At 43.6% G+C, this 27,606-nt stretch overlaps 1 protein-coding gene across 17 annotated transcripts in view; it reads right to left on the bottom strand.

Annotated features, from left to right (window-relative positions):
• The window catches only part of LOC311013230 (protocadherin alpha-C2-like), a gene marked incomplete at its 5' end in the record, with an annotated part of 181,695 nt that overhangs the window by 19,483 nt on the left and 134,606 nt on the right, over positions 1-27,606 (bottom strand). The window contains one exon of one of the 17 annotated variants that reach the window (XM_084009234.1): positions 24,984-27,368. The exons of 12 other annotated variants lie outside the window; for them this stretch is intronic. In XM_084009234.1, coding sequence (XP_083865360.1) covers positions 24,984-27,353 — 2,370 coding nt within the window. Of the gene's footprint in view, positions 1-9,122; positions 11,517-12,111; positions 14,529-15,327; positions 17,704-21,704; positions 24,134-24,983; positions 27,369-27,606 lie in introns of those variants that run through there. 4 more of the 17 variants (XM_084009231.1, XM_084009233.1, XM_084009229.1 and 1 more) reach the window with 4 other exon arrangements.

The following is a 27,606-nucleotide window of genomic DNA, read 5'->3' on the forward strand; positions in this document are numbered from 1 at the left end:
CACATTTCAATCTGATACATGCAGGCTATATTAAAAAAAAAAAAAAAAAAAAAAAAAAACCTATAGAAATAAATGCGGCTTGCAACACTGAATTCAGCCTATATGACTTTGAGTCACGTTACTCAGTTTACATTTATATTTGAGCGTCCTATTGCTTTCCCCTGTTGGCAGCTGCACTTGAATCGTTATTGGACGTGTGCCGCAGAGCCCTTCATGGCAGTGATGTCATGAGGAGGTTTACTGGTGACGAAGCTAACCGGGTCACAGACAAGATGCTCCAGATGTGACCCCTTTTCAGCAGCTGCCCTGTCCTGACAGGCTATAAATGGTTATGCATAAAACATGCACATTAATTAATAGGGAAGTAACCATATCATAATTGCACTGTTGCAGCACAGTACAGTCCCCCCCCCCCCCCCCGGCTTTATATCCTTCATTAATAACTTTGCCAACATTAGCCCACAGCTACAAAAATCACACCATCAGGATCAGTATCAGGTGACCAGGAGATTGCACTTAGACGTTTTGACACTGAAGCCTGGAGAGGCTCAGCACAGTGCATGTGTGGTGTAGCCGAGCAGGTTGGTAAATTAACACCCAAATAATCCTGATCCAACTGTCCTAATTACTCAGAACCCATGTAGATGAATTGAATTCAGATTTAAATTAGATCCAACTCAATTTGATGAGAGCCCACTCCGAAATGCCTTCACCAATATGAGAAATGGAAGAGATTCAATTTTAACAGTACGCACTTTCACACGGAATATAAATACAATACTGTGTTAATGTGATCCATCGCCTCTCTTTAAACACGCTATGCTGCGAGGAAGTGGCCTTGCGAGACCCCGAGCCTTCTCGGTTCACCCGGGCCACTGGGCCAAGGCGAGCGTTCGTCCACCGCCCACATCATCTACCACGCTCACCCACCCACCCACCCACCCACCCACGCCCGGTATGCCAGCGGCAATGACAGCGCTTGGCATCCCGGGAGATGGGGAGAAGACAGTGACTCACTCGGATGCTGCTAGTGGATGGGTAGATGCAGAGTGACTCTTCACACTTCAAGGCGACTAGCAAGAGGTGGCGAAAACGAGGAGTTAAGGACGCAGCCAAATGGCTGTTGCAACACGACAAATGATTAGCTTTATAGTGTACAAGAATCCCTTCTGCACAGTGCGCTCATAAAAGAGCCAGTAATAATCATGTTTGAATGTCGTAGCCTTCTACAAAGCACTTTCAGGGTTAGACTATTTGGCATTTACTTCTCTCTACATCCCATCGGTCAGCGATGATAACACAGAGTTTCTTTCATCCGGGGCTAACGCTCTCTGATGGACACGCACGGTCTGCCTCGCTAACCGTGACATTTAGCAGATTTCCCGCTGGGACATGTGGACCTCTGTGTTTGGCAATAACACAAAAATGAAAACAGGCAACGTTTATCTCGTCGACGACAAACGCAGAGCTGGTTTACACGTGATCTTTACGCCTGTCTCTCATTCTCGCCCTTCGCCGCCTCTACTACGCTTTCGATGTGTTGGAAGTGTTACAGCTCTCTCATACCTGTTTCACATATGCCCATCTGTTTCACCGTTAATTGCACGACGCTGAGCTGTGGATTGTTTTATTTTTCACCCAAGGGTGCATGCAGATAGAGCTGTCGCCATCATTCCACTTGCAGACAGACGCCTGTTACGCATCAACGATTGGCTAATTGGTGTTTATATTTACAAGTCTTACACATGCAGATTGTCAATTTTCTTACCGCTTCTCATCAATCCATTTCGGCCTACCTGACCTTGGCGTCTTGGTATTGTCACCCCCTCCTAACCCTATTCTCACTTTCCCCAGTTGTCTCTCACTTTCTCCACCCTGGAGAGTCTCCAGCTACGCATCCACTGTGCACTGGCTGGGGGGCATACTGGGGTCTTAAGTGGAAACACAGGAGCTTTTTACAGACTGATGGACAGGACACAGAAAGCAGTGAATGAGAAAAAAGTGGATTTATGCACCTACACCTGTGATGGATATGGGGAAAAGAAATAATTCAGAAACATGTAAAAATTGAGACTCCCTCTTTGTTCTGAGAGAATATTAACCCCCCCGTTTGATAAATTATGCAAGATGGCCAGCATATTAATAACATTCTCTTCACTACGACTCAATCTCATTAATACTGTAAGTGGCCCACTCTAAAAGGCATTCATATTACTTCCCTCTGAGTCTGTTATCTGGAATCCCCCCATTTTAGTGAGTCAGATGACAGCAGAAATCCAGAGAAAGAGGTCACGGCTGGGCTATCATGAAGCAGGACGGAGTGAGAGAATGTGTTGCCCTCGGTCAACATATAAACAGAGGCTGTCATGCAAACTTAAAGGGCATTAGTGCCTGTAGGCATGCACACGCACGTGCACACACACACACACACACACACACACACACACACACACACACACACACACACACACACACACACACACACACAGACAAGGACAAACACTATTTTGTCTGAATGAATGTCAGAGCATATTTTGCTGTTGTTTCCTAGTATTCTTAAATGGCAGGGAACAGCCATCAAGAGCTTTGATGAACAGATGCATTGACTACAGGGAACAGGCAGAGGTTATACTGACTAAACTTAGATGCAATTCATTATGTGTCCTATTTTTAAGCATTTACATGGAAAGGTATTGGTTGAAAGTTAAAGGCACAAATACTATTATTTCACTTAATTCACATAATTCAAACAGAAGGTGAGAAAAACAGAGGAAATTTAAACTGAAATTTAAAAAAAAATGATGTAGCAAAAAAAACAAACCGACATGTTCTTAGAAGATACAGCATGATCATGTGACATAAAATCAAAATATAGTTGAGGAAATATTTTAACATTTGCCAGCCGATCCTGTTAATAACTATGCTGCCCTGAAAACAAAACATAAAATATGTGTGAAAACAAAACAGTATCTTCATCTCTCAATCGCCCTATATTAGTAGTTATGCCTGAGTAAAAAAACAAGAAGGCATTGCCAATAGCACTGCAAATGTAATCCTACTGATTGGGTGGGAGTGGCAGTCGATTAAGAGGAGCAGAGGTGGGAGAAACAGTGAAATTGGTCCCTCTATTGGATTCAATCGGTAGTACAAGGGTTGGACACATGATCATCAGCCCACTGCCCATCTACACAGGCAAAGCACTAAACATAATCCCAGCCATGAGTCTGTGCTTGAGAGAGAGAGAGAGAGAGAGAGAGAGAGAGAGAGAGAGAGAGAGAGAGAGAGAGAGAGACGCCTCTCACACGTCAGACTGCAGTGGCAGTCATTTTCCCTCTCGTTTTCAATACAGTGACCGCAATGGATAAAGCAAGATATAAAGGCAAAGCACCCTCCAGAGGTGAGATGAGAAAGAGCATCCTCAAGCATTCTGATGGTAGAACCTACAGTACCACTGGTCTGTAATCGCTACAAGATCAATTCATATATTTATCAAAACAATTACTACACATTTAAAAGGAGGATCCATGTTCAAAATTACATTGGACAAAGCCAGCTGTCTCCCTTGCCGAAAAAAGGGAATCAAAGACCCACTATCACAAATAGGATGTCAAATGTTTTATCAGCAGCACTCTTTGAAATCTCAAAATACAGTTACTGTTACACTGTATGAGCAAAAATAAATGAGTGGATGGTATTATTTAGTGTATAGGTTTATAACACTATGAGAAAGCTATGTTCTCATATACGTCTCCTTATACTTCTCTCACAAAAACTTTGTTTAAATCTCCTAAAGTCCCGTGGAAACCAAAATCCTTTTACTCAGGTGGACACTGTAAGCGGGTGACGGAGGCATTCTCGGATTCTGTTTGTGTGTACTGATCCCTTGTGTACCTTGCTTTCAAAAATAAAGGGCACGAGAGAACGAAAAGCAGCACAAATCCCTCCCTCTTGGGCCCTCTCAGGGTTGAACAGTTCCTTGGTTGTCCTGGTTCAGCCTGTGCATAAATCAAACAGATTCTTGTTGTGGCACTGAACAAAGCTATCACAAAACGCAGGCAGGCTTTGGATACTTCCCTCTTAGGATGCCCTGGTTTTGTATACTTGCCGGATGGGAGAGGATGGAACCCGTGGTTCTGAGCATGACAAAGCTAATCTAATGATACAACAACATCCCGATGCCACTAAGAGGGAGCACGGATGGAGGACGGGTTGGTGGAAGTGGTGGAGAAGGGGGGGACGGGGACGCGATAAGTTCTTCCTTTTATCTGTGACCAATTGTAAGCCTGTGATGTTCTCACTCAGCTGCAGGGCATGTGTTTAATGTATTTTTTTTTGTCCATCTCATCCTCAGAAGCTCCAGTTTTCTCACTATCTCATGCTCAAGGCTTGAGTCTGTGCTGCTGTATTTGTGACTTTCTCTAAAACCCTCTCCCCCTTTTTTTTTTTTTTTAGAACTGATTCCCTAATCTCACTCACTTCTCCCTGCCTCACTTCCTTTACCCTTCATGTGACTTGGCATTTAAGCACAAAGATGCTGCACATCTTTGGTTGGCATCGTTCTCTTTGTCTCTCACCATCTCTCCTGCCCCCCATTGTGTCCATCCCGTTTCCTTCCTGCTTCACAGCGCATGCTGTGACTGATGTCAGGGTGGGGGTGGGTACATGCTGGCAGCTCCCTAGAAACAGACTAGTTCATCATTTCATTATGGCTCCGAACAGTCTCCATGGTAACCACAGATAGCAGCTAACCTCACTCACACAAAGGACACACCCTTGTAGAGGAGAAAAACAGGAAGTGCTAGATGTGGGTGACTGAAAGACGGGGAGATAAATAAGAAGAATAAACATTCTGTGTCAACCACTCTGCTGTTGTGTCATTGAATTAAAACCGGTGCGGTAAGGGCATTCATACGTCATGCTTTTGGTCCATCTGTCGAACCCATCTGTGTCCTCCACCCAAATGACTGAGGTGAATGCAGTAGGACTGCAATCCATGAGCTGTGATCCACTAAGCTGCATGCCTCAAGCAGGATAATGTAGCCTACTTTAGAATCAATAATTTAAAGCAGCACCGGGGCAGAGAGAGTTAGAAGCTTTTATCGCATACACACTCTAAACCCCAAAGTCAGCATGCCGGAAAGCTATAGCTCTCAATGGCTCTCCAGTGTTTATATTATTATCATGGTGGTTCTATAAAACCCACAGCAGGTAATATCTGCTGTATGAAAAAAAAGCACAGTTTTGCTGCTCCATAACAACATCATGTAACAACATATTAACAGACATGGTGTTCTGGTGGCTGCATGGATAAAAGCCTTTCTACCTCATCCTCCCTGACCCTTTGCCCCGCCCAACTGGTTTGCCTGTGACTGACACTAGGTGCTGTCGGCCCCGCCCAGCCGCAGAGCAGGGAGGGAGGGAGGGAGAGCTGAGCCGAGCGGAGCTGATACCGCGATCGGTACTGAAGCTCCCTGCTGCTGCAGCGAGTTGCGGAAAATTACCTGACCCTCCCCCCTCTCTCGCGTTACAGGGAGAGCTGCAGCATACAGAACACACACTGAACCACTTTAATGCAGAGACAGCTCCAGGCACCGTTTCAGGGACCACAGTATGGAGAGCGTGTTAGTACATATAGCAGAGGGAGGGAGAGCGAAGCAACGAAGAGACAGGTTCATTCAGATGGCGCATGTTGCGCGCTGCCATTTTTTTAAAAATCACACGCTGACCCACTTAAGAGCTCCACGGAGCCGCGCGCCTGCAATATTCAAAGTCTGTTTGAGAGCGCAGAAAGCTCCTGCCTCCTTCGCACTGAACCAACACACGCACGGAGCCGAGACAGCTCAAGCCTCACGCTTGTTTACGCTGGACCACTCCCTGAAATGAGGTCACACCGTCTCAAAGCATCCTATAGCCACTACAACACACTGTGTGCTTGTTAGCTTCACTGAGGATACCTGCACACAATCCAGTGGTTAGGAGAAATGATAATATGATTCAAAAAATAAAAAAGGCCACATACATGTACACGAAGCTAGATTAAACCACTGACAAATTCAATCAAAAGCGAATCCACACAGCGCCTGTCTTACATGGCATCGGTGGATCAGGCTCGCCTCTCTGTACACACATTAGGGACGTTAATGAAAATATATTAGATCGTGTTTACAGCGCTCTAAGGCTGATGGCACACATGTCTGCAGAGATGGACGTTAATTCCCTGTTAGTTCTCTCAGCTGCTCCCCTTCTCAGGGAAAGCTGGTGAAGGAGAGGGGGAGGGGAGAGAGTTCTGGCAGCATGGAGGAGGAGGAGATCATGCAGAGAAATAGAAATAGAGCAGGCAGGGGTAAGAAAAATAAAGAAGGAACCAGTGAATCGTATTGCACTATATAGAATGCTGGGGATGTGGGTATGGTATTTTAATAAATATATCAATTTTAAATGTAATGAAGCAGTTGTAGCAGATAAAAAAACAAAAACAAATAATTTCCTAGGCTCACTATAATTTAATATTGAAAGTAAAAAATTCAGGATTTTTTCAGGATGTTAATCTACTATTAGAAATACACTATAACACTACCCTTTAAAGTATGGGTTGTAGTGGGGTCTTGGTGTCCAGTTCATAACAGCTATATTAAGACAAAGAGGCATGGTGTAATATGGTGAATACATAAATAACACAGATCAGCATATTTTAAGAACAAACAACCAAATATGTTTTCCCTGGAAAAAATGCAGAGATAGGAGTACAAATAGTCTAGAATTAAAAGATTGTGAATAATGAATGATCATTTTTGACTCCAGAGAAGCTGGTGGAAACATCTGCAGGAGATATTAATATGCAAGAGGAGAAAAAAATATCAATGAGCAATATCAAAGAGAGACAAAAATATTGATTACGCCAGATGCCAGAACGCTCAGCAATTGGAGTACAGCAAAAAGGCCCTTCACACCCATAATGCACCCACACAGGGTGGATTACCTATTGTGCTTCATCTAAACTCTCAAGACAGTGCGGGAATGTAAACAAATCGTGCTTGATTTAACTCTCCCTTAAATCCCTTTTGTACCCAATGAAGTGGGAAAAATTACACCTCAATCATTTTATAGGCCTTCTTCACATAACACATTTGACTGGAACACAGTAGGAAAAGCACAGATGTAAATAATACATTCCATGATCGCTGAATTCAATTAAGCTGCTTTAGGTTGAGGATCCTGTCTCACTGTAGGAGTCTGCAGGGAGACTCGAAAAGAACAGGGCAGTCATTGATGTGAATAGTAAAACGCACACACAATTTCCAGCATAACTCCGATCAACTTTGAACTCAGAGCTAATGAGCCTGAATAACTGAAGAAAACAACAGTGTGGCCTGATAGCCTAAAGCTCCAATGCAGATCTAAGACATAAGTGTATAACTTACATGAGTAACCAGACAGCAGGATGAATGTATAGGCCAAACATCTAAGCAAATCACAACAACGTCACCCAAGAAATACAGCACTGTAATATGTCCCTATGTGTAGCCCTGACTAATGCCAAAGAAGCCCACCATCCGGAAACATTCCATCCTTATGCTTATACTCCTACTGGTTTCACGAAGCACAGAGAGAACCTGGGTCACCACTAGCTCTGTTTACTGCTGGTTTTCCAACCTAGCCATAACATCGTTCACGTGAAGGAAGCACGGTTTGTAATTAGCTCGTGAATCACACGTGACCTTGAAAGTCGCTTATTTCAATATAAAGGCTTATGAAGTATCAAAATAAAGACTTACTGGACTACGGGGTTTTCATGCAGCAACAGAACAATACAGCTGACGTTAAGTCCAGCGTGTCCTCATGTGTTGCCGATACCCAACGTTAGCTACTGTCCAAATGCGTGCAATACCGCTACGAGCCATTAGAGGCAGAATAGAGCTCTCCCACTGACAGCAGCGGTGAGCGAAGAAGACGCGCCATTTTTGATTAAAGCGTTTTGTTTACATTCTGGAAATCTTTTAGACAAAGTGAGACCAAGCTGTTTCTGTGATATTAAAACCCCCATAGCATCGACTTCCTTAGCCGAATGTTTGCTAAGCAGATAAAGATATATTCGGTCGGTTTAGCTTTCCAACATACGGCCGTTAAGTAACTTTAATTGGCCATAATATGACGGTGATGCAGCGCTCCAAACTTCGCAGGATAGAACCTTCTCGTAACCTCCAATGTAAGTAAACTAAACCGTTATGTACCTTTTTAAAACGTATGTTCAATATAGTCCAAACATTCCCTGCGTTGCTAGTAAGTAAACCACTCGTTGAATAAGCTACTTTCGGCAGAGTTTGGGTGCTTGAGCCTGTATCACAAACCGGAAGTAGAGTGTACTATGCTGTGGAGAAACAGATAATCGTTCGAGAAGTGAGTTATTACACAGGAGTGGTTTGGGAAGTTGCTGTACGTTTTAATACATGTGTACTCTTTCTTTCTTTTGCTTTTGCAGCGACTGGGTCGCCATTTGAATCCATGCTAACTGCCGTGAAACGGAGCCGGCTAGCTAACTACAACGGCTGTCCTCCGAGGGGGCGCGCGCCTACTTCTTTAAACCACCTGTCAAGTCTACTGCTGGTAAATACCGATTCTTCAGCTTTCTAACTTAACCGACATTTCGTGATACATAGTGTCACACTGCAGTACCTTGCCGTATGCCATCAGTCTCCCGTGTTCAGTTGTCTTGCCAAAATGCCCTGCTCTAGTGAACAACCATATTACTCATTCAATGAAGAGCTGTGCTCATGTTGCTCACAAGTTGTTTTCACTACATAATTAATTACAGTAAAATATTTTTATTACCACACCGATACGTTGTTGCGTGTTGATATAAAGTGAACGTTATAGTTTCCAGTTCCAGTTTATTTTCCTGTCCTGGGGACAACGAGCACAGCTCTAACAGGCGAAATCAGTACCATGGATAGCTCCTCCACTAAATGCAGGCAGGGGAGGAGGAAAAAGTGGGCTACTGAAACAAATGACAGGCAACAGTTCTTCCACAGCCCAGCAGGGCTAGTCATTTCTATACTGGAGGAAAGTTATATACAAAAGTTACAGAGCTAGTTGCCAATTTGTTGGGGAGGATTACATCTTACCTTGTCTGTATTTGGTAAAGTCTGAGTTCTTGTAAAAGTGTCTCCTCCATTAATACTGATCAACTCAGCATCTACAGGAGGAAACGGTGCAGGGAAAACCACTACGTCACTCTTCAGTGTGTCTGAGCTGAAACACACGTCATACTGCTGAGTAGATTTGGAGTAAGACCAGCTCCCGTCAGGGTGGGTGGTGATCATGGGGGCGCTGTACCTGCTGAAACTACCGTCTGTCCTGTGGCATTTGACAGCTATTAAACTGACGAGGCTCAGCAGGAAGATCACCGAAACCGACACAATGGCGATCAGCAGATACATGTTTAAATCAGAGAAGCTCTCCTCCTTTATGGGCACATGTTTGAACTGAGTCTGGATGTCAGCTGTGCTTTCAACCACCACCACGTCAATAGACACGGTAGCTGACAGGGAGGGTTCTCCGTTATCAGAAACCAACACCATCAAGGGGTGAGTTTTCAGGTCATTGTCACTCATTCTCCTCTTAGTCCTGATTTCTCCGGTGCTGGTTCCGATCCGGAAGAGGTTGTTTCCTTTGGGCTCAGAGAGGTGATAAGAAAGCAGCGCGTTGTATCCAGAGTCTGCGTCTACAGCCCTGATCTTTGCCACAAAGTATCCCGCTTCAGCAGAATATGGGATGTTCTCACTGTTAACGGAGCCGTGTTCAGAATAAGGAGTTAGAATTGCAGGACTGTTGTCATTCTCATCGAGGACTAAAACGTTGACAGTCACGTTGCTGCTGAGAGGAGGAACACCAGAGTCTGTGGCCTGAACTTTAAACTGGAACATTTTTAACTCCTCGTAGTCAAAAGCTTGCAGGCTGACTATATCTCCAGTCTCCGAGTTGACGTTTATAACCGACCCTATGTTATTATGGTTATTATCAATGACTGAGAACGTTACTTTTGCATTTTCGTCCATGTCAGGATCATCTACAGTCATGGAATAAATAACAGTGCCTGCGAGACTATTCTCTTTGATGAAAATATGTATTACAGGCTCCTTAAAACGAGGCGCGTTGTCATTGACATCAGACACGTGGACTGTAATAACGCTTGTACCAGAAAGAGGCGGAGCCCCTTCGTCGGTTGCGGTTATTGTTACATTATATTCAGAAGCTTGTTCCCTGTCTAGTGCTCCATCTACGACCAAAGAGTAATGATTTTTGTACGTGTTCTTAATTTTAAACGGTACTGGACCGACTATTCTAACCTGAACAACGCCATTTTTATCTGCGTCGTTATCTCTCACTGTTATAAGCCCAACCATTGTGTCGAGCGGTGCGTCTTCCCGCACTACATTGACTAAGGATGTTATTGATATTTCTGGTGGATTGTCATTAACATCCGTGATTTCAACGAGTACTTTACAGTGAGATGTTCTCGGACTTGCCCCTTTGTCTTTCGCTTGGACACGGATTTCAACTGCGTTGGCTTTTTCGTGGTCCAATTCACCCTTTACCGTAATATCCCCTGTTAGAGGATTAATTTCAAATTTATCGACATCGTTATCATTGTCTTGGTTGATAAAAGAATACAGTATTTCTCCGTTGAGACCCTCATCTAAATCCCGGGCATGCACAGAAATAACGGTGGCGCCGTACGGCGTGTTTTCGAGTACCGTGGCTTTGTAGAGCGGCTTGTCAAAAATCGGAATATTGTCATTTACATCTTGGACAGTAACGCTGATATGTAACGTGCCTGATTTCGGAGGTTTACCCCCGTCTACAGCGGTCATTGTTAGTTTGATTACTGGCTGTTTCTCGCGGTCTAAGGCTCTCTGCAGCACAATTTCAGCAGACATAGTCGGCTGTCCAGCATTCTGTACATCCAGCGTGAAATGTTCATTTTGACTCAGCTTGTAGCCCTTAACCGAGTAACTGCCGACATCTGCATCGAGGGCCTTTGGTAGTGCAAATCGTTCACCAGGAAAAGCTGACTCAGACACGTTCAAGTTAATTCCCGGTATCCGAAAAGAGGGTGCATTGTCGTTTATATCCCAAACTGTCACCTCAAAGCGATAGAGATTCAACGGAGAGTTCACAATGGCTTCCACTTCCAGAGAACATTTCGCACTACGAGAGCAAAGCTTCTCTCTGTCTAGTCTCTCCTTCACCAAAAGTATCCCAGTCTTAATATCCGCTTCGAAATACCTCGCATTAGGTCCTGAAATCTGAAAACCGCGAGTCTCCAATTCTTGTACATTCAGATGCAAGTCCTTCGCCAAATTCCCCACAGTGGTACCCGGGCTCGATTCCTCCGTAACAGAATACGCAATCTGTGCTGTTGCGAGACTCCATATTTTAGATACATGGAACAAAAAACAAATCCACTGCCCGTAAATATTCCGTTGTTGCATTCTGTCCATAATCTGCTGAACAGGTTAATTTGAGAAATTCACTCCAGCGGTGGCATTGCTCACTGATGGTCGATGAGAACCCCTCAATTCAGCGAGGATGTTCTTTACTGCTACGACGAACAAAGAATTACTAACCTCTCTCTTACAAGAAAAGGGAGGAGCACTGAATTAAAAAAAAAATAAGCTTTTTCACTCTGTGAGCTGATAGCGACATCTTGTGGTAATTTGTAGTCAGAGGCAAAGACCAAAAGGAAGGATTGAAATACCGTTTAAGAATAATTATAATGAATAATTACAACTTCAACTTCTTAAACTCAAATGAAAAGCAATACATGTCATCACTTGACATTCTAGCCAGAGTGGGTGGCCTTAATCATTTTATAGAGGATTGAGCAAGAGCTAAAATATAAAAAATGTCTTTGAAAGCCCAAAAGTGTTGCATGCCCAACATCGCACAACAGGTCACAGAAGGAACAGGCTGTAGTGTAGATATTGAGCAATCTTGGATTGGGAGAATGAGAAGAATTACATCACACACAAGTACACAAATTGTGTCAAGGGTAACACAATCGAGCTTTAAGCTTTTGCAGGCCTGTGTTTTATGTACTGTCACCCTTACCTTGTCTTTGTTAGGTAAAGTCTGAGTCCTTGTAAACGTGTCCCCTCCATTAATACTGATCAGCTCCGCGTCTACAGGCGGAAACGGTGCGGGGAAAACCACTACGTCACTCTTCAGTGTGTCTGAGCTGAAACACACGTCATACTGCTGAGTAGATTTGGAGTAAGACCAGCTCCCGTCAGGGTGGGTGGTGATCATGGGGGCGCTGTACCTGCTGAAACTACCGTCTGTCCTGTGGCATTTGACAGCTATTAAACTGACGAGACTCAGCAGGAAGATCACCGACACCGACACAATGGCGATCAGCAGATACAGGTTTAAATCAGAGAAGCTCTCCTCCTTTATGGGCACATGTCTGAACTGAGTCTGGATGTCAGCTGTGCTTTCAACCACCACCACGTCAATAGACACGGTAGCTGACAGGGAGGGTTCTCCGTTATCAGAGACCAACACCACCAAGGGGTGAGTTTTCAGGTCATTGTCACTCATTCTCCTCTTAGTCCTGACTTCTCCGGTGCTGGTTCCGATCCGGAAGAGGTTGTTTCCTTTGGGCTCAGAGAGGTGATAAGAAAGCAGCGCGTTGTATCCAGAGTCTGCGTCTACAGCCCTGATCTTTGCCACAAAGTATCCCGCTTCAGCAGAATATGGGATGTTCTCACTGTTAACGGAGCCGTGTTCAGAATAGGGCGCGAGAATCGTGGGACTGTTGTCATTCTCATCGAGGACTAAAACGTTCACAGTCACGTTGCTGCTGAGAGGAGGAACACCAGAGTCTGTGGCCTGAACTTTAAACTGGAACGTCTTAAACTCTTCGTAGTTAAAAGACTGCAGGCTGACTATATCTCCAGTCTCTGAGTTGATGTTTATAACAGAATTTAGTGGAATAGTTTTCGAAGTGCTATCTAATGATGCATATGTTACTTTTGCATTTTCTGCCACATCAGGATCAACTGTTGTAATAGTAAAGATAGTAGCTCCCACCGCACTATTCTCATTTACATATACATTAATCACAGGCTCTGAGAATAATGGGGCGTTGTCGTTCACATCAGAAATGTGAACAGGAATATTACTGGTGCTGGAGAGAGGCGGGATACCTTCATCTGTAGCTATGATGGTGACATTATAGTGAGATACACTCTCTCTGTCGAGGGGTCCATCAACTGTTAATGAATAATAATTTTTGTAGTTTAGCTTGAGGTTAAACGGCACCAACCCCAGGAGTTTAGCACTGGTGAGACCATTTTTACCCCCGTCTTTGTCAGACACTGTCACCAAAGCAACCACTGTACCTATCTCAGCATCCTCTTTAACTGGACTCATAAGAGAGGTTATAATGATTTCTGGTATATTGTCATTAACATCAATTACTTCCACTAACACTTTGCCATGCACACTTCGCGAAGGTGTACCTTTATCTTGTGCCTGTACACGAATATCATATGCTGTATTCTCTTCATAGTCTACATTTCCCTTTACAGCTATTTCCCCTGTTTCTGGGTTTATTGAGAACAATATTTCAGGATTAAAATTCCCTCTCTCAATAAAGGAATACATAATCTCACCATTTATTCCCTCATCTAAATCTGTAGCAGTTACTGTCAGTATGGATGTTTGAAATGGAGCATTTTCTGTGACTTGGGCTTTATATAGAGGTTGACTAAATACCGGAGCATTGTCGTTTATATCCATAACATGTACCACTATTTTTAATGTCCCTGACTTAGCTGGTTTTCCTCCATCCAGAGCAGTTAAAGTAAGGTGGATAACAGATTGTTTCTCTCTGTCTAAAGCTTTCTGCAGAACCAGCTCAGCAGACTCACTGTGCTGTCCACCGCTCTGCACGTCCAGTGAGAAATACTCATTTGGACTCAGCTTGTAGCTCTTTACCGAGTTACTGCCCGTGTCTGCGTCGTTTGCCATCGGAAGTAGATATCGCTCCCCGGTAAAAGACGATTCCGAGATGTTGAAAGTCTTATGTTTTTCACGAAAAGACGGCGCATTATCGTTAATATCAATAATGTTTACCTCGATGCGATGCAGATGCATTGGGTGACTCAGGATGGCTTCTATATTCAGGGAACATTTTGCCGTAGTCGGGCAGAGCTCTTCACGGTCAATTCTATCGCAAACATATAGAGCCCCCGTTTTTAAATCCACGTCGAAATATCTCTTCGAATTCGCCGAGACAACTCGTAAATCCCGTTTTTCCAATTCGAGAACGTTGATTTGTAAATCCTTAGCGAGATTTCCCACTACCGTTCCTTTGTCAACCTCCTCGGAAACGGAGAACGAGAGCTGCGCTGTAGACCCGTCACAGAAACAAAGGAAAGCTGCTATTTGAATCCAAATCGTGACTGTTAGTCCTCCACGTCCCATCGCTGCCAGAGAATGAAAGAAATGATAATTTTCCAACATTTTTAGGCGATTGAAAGACGAAGCCCACGCTGTCCCGTGGCCATTTGTGTATTTTCTGACCACGCACTGTGGACTATACTTCGTACAGAGAGGAGGAGTCTGGGAGGAAAAGGAGCCACACGAATAGTGTGGTCTCTAGCGACACAAGCCGTTGTCTTGGTGCAAATATAAGACATGGATTTTATAAACGTAAATAAAGTCCGTGGAAAGCAGTGAAAAAAATCGATTTCAGTCGATAATTATATAAAGCCATCCGCAAACGCAGTCAGCGCATAAATTGAGTGTTACCAGGGCAAGACATATTAAATAAGTGATACGCTGTTACTGCTATGAAGGTAGACATTATAGAAACGCTTTTTCATGCACTCAAAAGCGACATCCAGTGTTCAGCACCATGGACAGCGTCCCTGCTGGACAGCAGTATGACAGAGAACATGACCAACGAATGCGGGAAAAATATAGCACATTATATATATATATATATATATATATATATATATATATATATATATATATATATCCAGTCATAGTGAATGTCTTTTCAGTGCAACATATTTCAGTTAATTGATTATTTACATATATTTCCTATCAGTATGAATTGCGAAACGTCTTCAAAAGTTCAGTTGCTTAAAGCTGTCAAAAGACCCCGTATCATGTTACCTTCACGCACACATCAAATATCAGGAAATCACCAAATGCTGAAAGTAACCACAATCTGATAATCTGATGCCCCAATACTTAATTAAAAAATGGAATGACATAATCGTCAGATAGACATATAGGTTACAAACAACTCACCTTGTCTGTATTTGGTAAAGTCTGAGTTCTGGTAAACGTGTCCCCTCCATTAATACTGATCAGCTCCGCATCTACAGGCGGAAATGGTGCGGGGAAAACCACTACGTCACTCTTCAGCGTGTCTGAGCTGAAACACACGTCATACTGCTGAGTAGATTTGGAGTAAGACCAGCTCCCGTCAGGATGGGTGGTGATCATGGGGGCGCTGTACCTGCTGAAACTACCGTCTGTCCTGTGGCATTTGACAGCTATTAAACTGACGAGGCTCAGCAGGAAGATCACCGACACCGACACAATGGAGATCAGCAGATACAGGTTTAAATCAGAGAAGCTCTCCTCCTTTATGGGCACATGTCTGAACTGAGTCTGGATGTCAGCTGTGCTTTCAACCACCACCACGTCAATAGACACGGTAGCTGACAGGGAGGGTTCTCCGTTATCAGAGACCAACACCACCAAGGGGTGAGTTTTCAGGTCATTGTCACTCATTCTCCTCTTAGTCCTGATTTCTCCGGTGCTGGTTCCGATCCGGAAGAGGTTGTTCCCTTTGGGCTCAGAGAGGTGATAGGAAAGCAGCGCGTTGTATCCAGAGTCTGCGTCTACAGCCCTGATCTTTGCCACAAAGTATCCCGCTTCAGCAGAATATGGGATGTTCTCACTGTTAACGGAGCCGTGTTCAGAATAGGGCGCGAGAATCGTGGGACTGTTGTCATTCTCATCGAGGACTAAAACGTTCACAGTCACGTTGCTGCTGAGAGGAGGAACACCAGAGTCTGTGGCCTGGACTTTAAACTGGAACGTGTTTAACTCCTCATAGTTGAACGACTGTAATATGACTATGTCTCCAGTCTCTGAGTTGATGTTTACGACCGAAGTTATTGGAGTACTTTTTGAACCGCCACCTAATGAGTATGTTACTCGCGCGTTTTCATTCATATCAGGATCGACTGCAGTTATCGTATAGATACGAGCTCCAACGGGACTGTTTTCTTTTACATAAATATTAATCACGGGCTCGAGGAAATGCGGTGTGTTATCATTGACATCAGAAACCTGAATCGTAATAACGCTGCTGCTGGATAGAGGCGGAGTCCCTTCATCAGTAGCTGTAATCGTCACATTGTAAACGGAGTATCCTTCTCTATCAAGAGATCCATCTACAACTAAAGAGTAGTAGTTTTTATAATTGGGCGTTAGCTTAAACGGTGCATTACCAAAATGTCTACAGCTGGTCTGACCATTTTTCCCTCCATCTTTATCAGTCACCGTCACTAAAGCGACAACGGATCCAATTTCAGCATCTTCCTTAACGGGATTTATGAGGGACGTTACCACAATTTCCGGGGCATTGTCGTTCACGTCAATGACCTCCACCAGCAGCTTGCCATTTGCACTCCGAGGCAAAGCCCCTTGGTCTGTTGCTTGAACATGAATTTCATACGCCGACTGCGCTTCGTAATCCAAACGACTCTTTACCGTGATTTCCCCGGTCTCTCTATTAATGGAAAACATGTCTGCAGGATTGAAGTTGCCACGCTTGACAAAGGAATAACTCACTCTCCCGTTGTCCCCTTCGTCTAAGTCTGTGGCACTCAGTTGGATCACTGATGATCCTGCTGGCGCATTTTCATTTACTCGTGCCTTGTAAAGTGTTTTACTGAAGGACGGCGTGTTATCGTTGACGTCCAGAACATTTACATGGATGTCTAAGGTTCCGGTTTTAGGAGGTTTCCCTCCATCTACAGCGGTCAGCGTTAGTTTAATTACGGCCTGTTTTTCACGATCCAAAGCTTTCAGCAGCACTAATTCAGCAGACACGCTATGTTCTCCGCCGCTCTGCACGTCGAGGGAGAAGTATTCATTAGGAATCAGCCTGTAAGTCTTTACCGAATTGCTTCCCGTATCTGCATCCAGAGCCGGTGGAAGCAAGAAGTGGTCGCCCGTAGCTGAAATTTCAGATATGTTAAGTGAATATGACTTCTCGACGAAGATTGGCGCGTTGTCATTTAGATCAAAGATAACCACCTCAATGCGATGGAGTACCATGGGATTACTCAATATCGCCTCGAAGTTTAGCGTGCATTTAATGGTGTTTGGACAAAGCTCTTCGCGGTCTATTCGCTCATTTACATAAAGATCGCCCGTTTTAAAATTAGCCTCGAAATATTTCTTACTGTATCCAGACACGATATTTAGATTCCTTGTTTGTAGGTCTCGGACGTTGACATTTAAATCCTTCGCGAGATTCCCCACCACAGTCCCTTTGTCCACCTCCTCGGAAACGGAGTAGGATATCTGAGCTGCAGACCAGTCAGATAAAAACAGGACGAACATCCAACAGAGTATTCCGTTGTCCCTTCCAGTGCCCATCACTGCTTTCAAAGAATGTGGTACGACACAAAGTATATTCATCCATAAAAGGCAACGCAGTATTCCAGTATTTGTGATCCCATCCACACCAGTCCTCTCCTTTCCATCGCCACTCGCGTTTCTCTCACAAAGAACTCAGTCTGCTGACGCTTCACACGGGAAGGAGGAGACCGAAAACACCGAGCTCACAAAAACATGTGGTTCACCAGCGACCCCGCGCGTTACAACTTCGACATGAAAATGTATTTTAAACATCGAGTTGCGCACCCTTATAAACAACACGTGTTATTCATTGCTTAACTGAAGGTTTTCAATGGAGACTGATCGTTATGTTTAACCCCGTACAGCAGAAAGATGACACCATGGTAACTCATGGGGAAAAAACGAGGTTTAAACGATGTTTACATAGGCCTACAGGTTTATAACAAACGTCAACACTACTGTCAATGTCTACTATTTGAAGACAGTTTGGCAATAAACATTTATTTTCAGGCATGAATCATTTATGAATAATAATGTATTAAAGACATGATTGGTAGTTTAATTCATGCCAATGTTTTTGGATTGTGAGCCCAAGAGGATGAGGAAGACACTAGTGTATTTTCAGCACCATGGAAAGTGGAAATACACACTTCCTTGCCGGATATGTCAACTAATAAACAAATTGAGCCAAGCCTGTTATTGCTTTACATGCACATGTCTGCAAATGTGATTCCATGTGTTTAATTATGTCATGTTTTGTTATAATTGCAAGTCATGTATGTGAAAGCATGTCGGGTAGTGAAAGGCTGCAAACAACTCACCTTGTCTTTATTTGGTAAAGTCTGAGTTCTGGTAAAAGTGTCTCCTCCGTTAATACTGATCAGCTCCGCGTCTACAGGCGGAAACGGTGCGGGGAAAACCACTACGTCACTCTTCAGTGTGTCTGAGCTGAAACACACGTCATACTGCTGAGTAGATTTGGAGTAAGACCAGCTCCCGTCAGGGTGGGTGGTGATCATGGGGGCGCTGTACCTGCTGAAACTACCGTCTGTCCTGTGGCATTTGACAGCTATTAAACTGACGAGGCTCAGCAGGAAGATCACCGACACCGACACAATGGCGATCAGCAGATACAGGTTTAAATCAGAGAAGCTCTCCTCCTTTATGGGCACATGTCTGAACTGAGTCTGGATGTCAGCTGTGCTTTCAACCACCACCACGTCAATAGACACGGTAGCTGACAGGGAGGGTTCTCCGTTATCAGAGACCAACACCACCAAGGGGTGAGTTTTCAGGTCATTGTCACTCATTCTCCTCTTAGTCCTGATTTCTCCGGTGCTGGTTCCGATCCGGAAGAGGTTGTTTCCTTTGGGCTCAGAGAGGTGATAAGAAAGCAGCGCGTTGTATCCAGAGTCTGCGTCTACAGCCCTGATCTTTGCCACAAAGTATCCCGCTTCAGCAGAATATGGGATGTTCTCACTGTTAACGGAGCCGTGTTCAGAATAGGGCGCGAGGATCGTGGGACTGTTGTCATTCTCATCGAGGACTAAAACGTTCACAGTCACGTTGCTGCTGAGAGGAGGAACACCAGAGTCTGTGGCCTGAACTTTAAACTGGAACGTCTTAAACTCCTCGTAGTTAAACGACTGCAAGTTGACTATATCTCCAGTCTCTGAGTTGATGTTTAACATGGATGAAATTGGAATATTTCTTGGTTGACTATCCAACAATTTGTAAGTCAGTTTTGCATTAGTGTCCAAGTCGGGATCAAATGCATTAATTGTAGAAATAACGGAGCCTGTTTGACTATTTTCTTTTACATAAATATTAATCACAGGCTCCATAAATCGAGGTGGATTATCATTGACATCAGAAACATGAACAGTAATGACCCTGATACTGGACAGAGGTGGACTTCCTTCATCTGTGACTGCGATAGTGACGTTGTAAAGAGAAGTGTTTTCTCTGTCCAGTGGTCCATCTACTACTAATGAATAGTCATTTTTGTAGTTGGACTTCAGTTTAAACGGAACAGAGCCAACTACCCTGCAGCTAGTTACACCATTATTTCCTCCATCTTTGTCGCTCACTGTTACTAAAGCAACGATTGTCCCCAGTTCTGCATTTTCTTTTACTGGAGTCATGAGTGACGTCACCGATACTTCTGGCGCATTGTCATTCACATCAATGATCTCTATCAGTAGTTTAGCATGCGCACTACGAGGTGAGGCGCCTTGATCCTTTGCTTGAACTCTAACCTCATAAGCAGACGTCTCTTCATAATCTAATGTACCCTTCACGGTGATTTCTCCAGTTTCTGGATTTAGATCGAACATATTTGACGGATCCTTATTTCCTCCTTTGATGAAGGAATACAGGATCTTACTGTTAATGCCCTCGTCTAAATCCGTTGCATTTAACTTAATAACCACGGTTCCAGGTGCAGCATTTTCTGGTACGCGCATTTTATAAAGCGATTTGCTAAACGTGGGGATATTGTCATTGGCATCTATTACATTAACATGTAATTGTACTGATCCCGATCTAGCAGGTTTACCCCCGTCTATAGCCGTTAAGATAAGTGTGATCACCGACTGTTTCTCTCGATCTAAAGCTTTCTGCAGCACTAACTCAGCAGACACACCGTGTCCGCCACTCTGCACATCAAGCGAGAAATATTCATTCTGGCTCAGCTTGTAGCTCTTCACAGAGTTACTGCCTATGTCTGCGTCCACTGCTATCGGGAGAAAATATCGCTCTCCAGTTAAAGATGATTCGGAAATATTCAAAGAATAAGCGTTTTCGGTAAAAGCAGGCGAATTATCGTTTATATCTAAAACATTAACCTCTATGCGATGTGCACTCATTGGATTGTTTAAAACGGCTTGTATATTAATTGAGCATTTTATCGCGTTTGGACAGAGCTCCTCTCTGTTTATCCTCTCATCAACAAAGATGTTCCCGGTCCGTAAATCCACGTCAAAATATTTCTTACTGTAACTCGAAACCACACGTAGATCCCTGGTCTCAAGTTCCTGTACATTGATGTTTAAATCCTTTGCAATATTCCCCACTACGGCGCCTTTGTTCGCCTCCTCGGAAATCGAGTAGGATAACTGCGAAGCCGACCAGTCACAGAGACAAAGAAACCCAACGATACGGATCCAGGCGTATCCCGTTTGTCCTCGAATATACATAGTTGATACAACAAGAGAACTGAACCAAATCGTTCATTTATCCTAAGCACAGATATGTCCGTCCAAAAAAATGTCTTACGGGGAAGCTCCTTCCCTTCCCTTCCCTTCACAGCACCTTCCGCGGTGTGCTATGGCCGATAACAATTCACTTTTTCCCATGCAGGGAGGAGGAGTTTAGATAAACACATTCATAGTTATGGTCTCATGCGACATCGTGTGGTGAAGATAGCAAAGCAAATACTATCCCGAGTGAGACAATCCTAAATTTAAATATTCCCGTTGATAAACGATTCATGTACGGAGCAAAATTAATCCAATACACCAAGAAGGAACATTATTTTGAAATTAATTTCAGAGTGTTTTTGCCGTACTTCAAATGTCCCATATACAACAAATCAGAAATACATCAACCACGTATTTCCAACACAAAGTCAGCACCACGGACAGCGCCTTTTCACTACGTTCAATTTCACCATGCTGTGCTGCAAATGTTAGATCAGAGCAAAATGATACAAAAAAAAAAAAAAAACGCAAAAACAACTAAGTGCTATATTGACTGTTGTTTCAATTAAACGACTGATCTTCAACATGTCGAATCCTTAAAGTGCAATCGGAGTGTCGTCACCAGTTAGTTGCTACTTCAATATGTGTGAATGACGGACTAATATACGGACACTATTGTGTTGTGTGATGGCTAATGATACCTGATTCGCGTTCTACTCGAATACGTTTTGATATAACATATAATAGAAGTCGTAAGATTCATATTAAATTATATTATATATTCTGCTGACATTGTTATGTTCTATAAGCATTCAGATTACCTACCTTGTCTTTGTTGGGTAAAGTCTGAGTTCTGGTAAAAGTGTCTCCTCCATTAATACTGATCAGCTCCGCATCTACAGGCGGAAACGGTGCGGGGAAAACCACTACGTCACTCTTCAGTGTGTCTGAGCTGAAACACACGTCATACTGCTGAGTAGATTTGGAGTAAGACCAGCTCCCGTCAGGGTGGGTGGTGATCATGGGGGCGCTGTACCTGCTGAAACTACCGTCTGTCCTGTGGCATTTGACAGCTATTAAACTGACGAGGCTCAGCAGGAAGATCACCGACACCGACACAATGGCGATCAGCAGATACAGGTTTAAATCAGAGAAACTCTCCTCCTTTATGGGCACATGTCTGAACTGAGTCTGGATGTCAGCTGTGCTTTCAACCACCACCACGTCTATAGACACGGTAGCTGACAGGGAGGGTTCTCCGTTATCAGAGACCAACACCACCAAGGGGTGAGTTTTCAGGTCATTGTCACTCATTCTCCTCTTAGTCCTGATTTCTCCGGTGCTGGTTCCGATCCGGAAGAGGTTGTTTCCTTTGGGCTCAGAGAGGTGATAAGAAAGCAGCGCGTTGTATCCAGAGTCTGCGTCTACAGCCCTGATCTTTGCCACAAAGTATCCCGCTTCAGCAGAATATGGGATGTTCTCACTGTTAACGGAGCCGTGTTCAGAATAGGGCGCGAGGATCGTGGGACTGTTGTCATTCTCATCGAGGACTAAAACGTTCACAGTCACGTTGCTGCTGAGAGGAGGAACACCAGAGTCTGTGGCCTGAACTTTAAACTGGAACGTCTTAAACTCCTCGTAGTTAAAAGACTGCAGGTTGACTATATCTCCAGTCTCTGAGTTGATGTTTAACATGGATGAAATTTGAATATTTCGTGGGTGACTATCCAACAATTTGTAAGTCAGTTTTGCATTAAGGTCCAAGTCGGGATCAAATGCATTAATTGTAGAAATAACGGAGCCTGTTTGACTATTTTCTTTTACATAAATATTAATCACAGGCTCCATAAATCGAGGTGGATTATCATTGACATCAGAAACATGAACAGTAATGACCCTGATACTGGACAGAGGTGGACTTCCTTCATCTGTGACTGCGATAGTGACGTTGTAAAGAGAAGTGTTTTCTCTGTCCAGTGGTCCATCTACTACTAATGAATAGTCATTATTGTAGTTGGACTTCAGTTTAAACGGAACAGAGCCAACTACCCTGCAGCTAGTTACACCATTATTTCCTCCATCGTTGTCGCTCACTGTTACTAAAGCAACGATTGTCCCCAGTTCTGCATCTTCTTTTACTGGAGTCATGAGTGACGTCACAGATATTTCTGGGGCATTGTCATTCACATCAATGATCTCTATCAGTAGTTTAGCATGCGCACTACGAGGAGGAGTGCCTTGATCCTTTGCTTGAACTCTAACCTCATAAGCAGACGTCTCTTCATAATCTAATGTACCCTTCACGGTGATTTCTCCTGTTTCTGGATTTAAATCGAACATATTTGATGGATCAACATTTCCTCGTTTGATTAAGGAATACAGGATCTTACTGTTCATGCCCTCGTCTAAATCTGTTGCGTTTAACTTAATAACCACGGTTCCAGGTGCAGCATTTTCTGGTACACGCATTTTATAAAGCGATTTGCTAAAAGTGGGTATATTGTCATTGACATCTATTACATTAACATGTAATTGTACTGATCCCGATCTAGCAGGTTTACCCCCGTCTATAGCCGTTAAGATAAGTGTGATCACCGACTGTTTCTCTCGATCTAAAGCTTTCTGCAGCACTAACTCAGCAGACACACCGTGTTCTCCACTCTGCACATCAAGCGAGAAATATTCATTCTGGCTCAGCTTGTAGCTCTTCACAGAGTTACTGCCTATGTCTGCGTCTACTGCTATCGGGAGAAGATAACGCTCTCCAGTTAAAGACGATTCGGAAATATTCAAAGAATACGCGTTTTCAATAAAAGCAGGTGAATTATCGTTTATATCTAAAATATTAACCTCTATGCGATGTGCACTCATTGGATTGTTTAACACGGCTTGTATTTTGATGGAGCATTTTATCGCGTTTGGACAGAGCTCCTCTCTGTTTATCCTCTCATCAACAAAGATGTTCCCGGTCCGTAAATCCACGTCAAAATATTTCTTAGTGTAACTCGAAACAACACGTAGATCCCTGGTCGCAAGTTCCTGTACATTGATGTTTAAATCCTTTGCAATATTCCCTACTACGGCGCCTTTGTTCACCTCCTCGGAAATCGAGTAGGATAACTGCGAAGCCGACCAGTCACAGAGACAAAGAAACCCAACGATACGGATCCAGGCGTATCCTCTTTGTCCTCGAATATACATAGTTGATACAACAAAAGCACTGAACCAAATCGTTCATTTATCCCAAGCACAGATATGTCCGTCCAAAAAAATGTGTTGCGGGGAAGCGCCTTCCCTTCCCTTCACAGCACCTTCCGCGGTGTGCTATGGCCGATAACAATTCACTTTTTCCCCATGCAGGGAGGAGGAGTTTAGATAAACACATTCATAGTTATGGTCTCATGCGACATCGTGTGGTGAAGATAGCCAAGCAAATACTATCCCGAGTACGACATGTCATATCATTTCCATTATTATGAATGCCGTGAACGCTCAGGTTTAAGCATTCATTTAATATTCAGAGTGAGAAAATCCTAAAGTTAAATATTCCCGTTGATAAACGATTCATGTACGGAGCAAAATTAATCCAATACACCAAGAAGGAACATTATTTTGAAATTAATTTCAGAGTGTTCTTGCCGTACTTCCAATGTCCCATATACAACAAATCAGAAACATATCAACTACGTATTTCCAACACAAAGTCAGCACCACGGACAGCGCCTTTTCACTGAATTCAGTTTCACCATGCTGTGCTGCAAATGTTAGATCAGGGCAAAATTATAAAAAACAACAACAACAAAAAACACAAAAAAACAAAGTGCTATATCGACTGTTGTTTCAATTAAACGACTGATCTTCAACATGTCGCATCCTTAAAGTGCAATCGGCGTGTCGTCACCAGTTAGTTGCTACTTCAACATGTGTGAATGACGGACTAATATACGGACGCTATTGTGTTGTGTGATGGCTAATGATACCTGATTCGCGTTCTTCTCGAATACGTTTTGATATAAAATATAATAGAAGTCGTAAGACTCATATGAAATTATATTATATATTCTGCTGACATTGTTATGTTCTATAAGCATTCAGATTACCTACCTTGTCTTTGTTGGGTAAAGTCTGAGTTCTGGTAAAAGTGTCGCCTCCATTAATACTGATCAGCTCCGCGTCTACAGGCGGAAATGGTGCGGGGAAAACCACTACGTCACTCTTCAGTGTGTCTGAGCTGAAACACACGTCATACTGCTGAGTAGATTTGGAGTAAGACCAGCTCCCGTCAGGGTGGGTGGTGATCATGGGGGCGCTGTACCTGCTGAAACTACCGTCTGTCCTGTGGCATTTGACAGCTATTAAACTGACGAGGCTCAGCAGGAAGATCACCGACACCGACACAATGGCGATCAGCAGATACAGGTTTAAATCAGAGAAGCTCTCCTCCTTTATGGGCACATGTCTGAACTGAGTCTGGATGTCAGCTGTGCTTTCAACCACCACCACGTCAATAGACACGGTAGCTGACAGGGAGGGTTCTCCGTTATCAGAGACCAACACCACCAAGGGGTGAGTTTTCAGGTCATTGTCACTCATTCTCCTCTTAGTCCTGATTTCTCCGGTGCTGGTTCCGATCCGGAAGAGGTTGTTTCCTTTGGGCTCAGAGAGGTGATAAGAAAGCAGCGCGTTGTATCCAGAGTCTGCGTCTACAGCCCTGATCTTTGCCACAAAGTATCCCGCTTCAGCAGAATATGGGATGTTCTCACTGTTAACGGAGCCGTGTTCAGAATAGGGCGCGAGGATCGTGGGACTGTTGTCATTCTCATCGAGGACTAAAACGTTCACAGTCACGTTGCTGCTGAGAGGAGGAACACCAGAGTCTGTGGCCTGAACTTTAAACTGGAACGTCTTAAACTCCTCGTAGTTAAAAGACTGCAGGTTGACTATATCTCCAGTCTCTGAGTTGATGTTTAACATGGATGAAATTTGAATATTTCTTGGATGACTATCCAACAATTTGTAAGTCAGTTTTGCATTAGTGTCCGAGTCGGGATCAAATGCATTAATAGTAGAAATAACGGAGCCCGTTTTACTATTTTCTTTTACATAAATATTAATCACAGGCTCCATAAATCGAGGTGGATTATCATTGACATCAGAAACATGAACAGTAATGACCCTGATACTGGACAGAGGTGGACTTCCTTCATCTGTGACTGCGATAGTGACGTTGTAAAGAGAAGTGTTTTCTCTGTCCAGTGGTCCATCTACTACTAATGAATAGTCATTTTTGTAGTTGGACTTCAGTTTGAACGGAACAGAGCCAACTACCCTGCAGCTAGTTACACCATTATTTCCTCCATCTTTGTCGCTCACTGTTACTAAAGCAACGAGTGTCCCCAGTTCTGCATCTTCTTTTACTGGAGTCATGAGTGACGTCACAGATATTTCTGGGGCATTGTCATTCATGTCAATTATCTCTATCAGTAGTTTAGCATGCGCACTACGAGGGAAAATCCCTTGATCTTTTGCTTGAACTCTAACCTCATAAGCAGACGTCTCTTCATAATCTAATGTACCCTTCACGGTGATTTCTCCTGTTTCTGGATTTAGATCGAACATATTTGATGGATCAACATTTCCTCGTTTTATGAACGAATACAGGATCTTACTGTTCATGCCCTCGTCTAAATCTGTCGCATTTAACTTTATAACCACGGTTGCTGGTGCAGCATTTTCACGCACGCGTGCTTTGTAAAGCGTTTTGCTAAAAATCGGTGTATTATCATTGACATCCAATACATTTACATTTATCTGCAATGTACCTGATCTCGGAGGTTTTCCTCCGTCCACAGCGGTCAGAATGATTTTAATAACCGACTGTTTCTCTCGATCTAAAGCTTTCTGCAGCACTAACTCAGCAGACACACCGTGTTCTCCGCCACTCTGCACATCAAGCGAGAAATATTCATTCTGGCTCAGCTTGTAGGTCTTCACCGAGTTACTGCCTATGTCTGCGTCTACTGCTATCGGGAGAAGATATCGCTCTCCCGGTGACATTGATTCGGAGATGTTTAACGAATACGACTGTTCTATGAATTCTGGCGAGTTATCGTTTATGTCTAACACACTGACTTCGATGCGGTGTACACTCATCGGATTGCTTAAAACAGCCTGTATTCCCAGCGAGCATTGTGCCGTGTTTGGACAGAGCTCCTCTCTGTTTATCCTCTCATCAACAAAGATGTTCCCGGTCCGCAAATCCACGTCAAAGTATTTCTTACTGTAACTCGAAACAACACGTAGATCCCTGGTTTCTAGATCTTGTACATTCAAGTTAAAATCCTTGGCGATGTTTCCCACCACGGCGCCTTTGTTCGCCTCCTCGGAAATGGAGTATGATAATTGCGAAGCAGACCAGTCACAAAAACACAGCAGTGCAGCAATATGAATCCAGGCATATTCATCGGTTTTCATCGTTGTAGAATAAATGCTAAATCCCGTTTATCGTGTATTTCCAGTGAATGTATAAATCCGTCATGAAAACGATTTCGTAGCAGCAGCCCTGCTCCTCACAGCACAATCCCAGTGTCCCTTTAAACTGACGGCCAATAGTGGTTTTGGGTTTCCCGTGCAGGGAGGAGTTTTGTATGCATATTATAACCATCATATCTGTGGTCTCCAGCGACATCATGTGGTAAATGACCGATTAGTCAACATACAATTTAAC

Source organism: Eutrigla gurnardus, assembly GCF_963514095.1.
Source record: "Eutrigla gurnardus genome assembly, chromosome: 5".
Classification (NCBI taxonomy): Eukaryota; Metazoa; Chordata; class Actinopteri; order Perciformes; family Triglidae; genus Eutrigla; species Eutrigla gurnardus.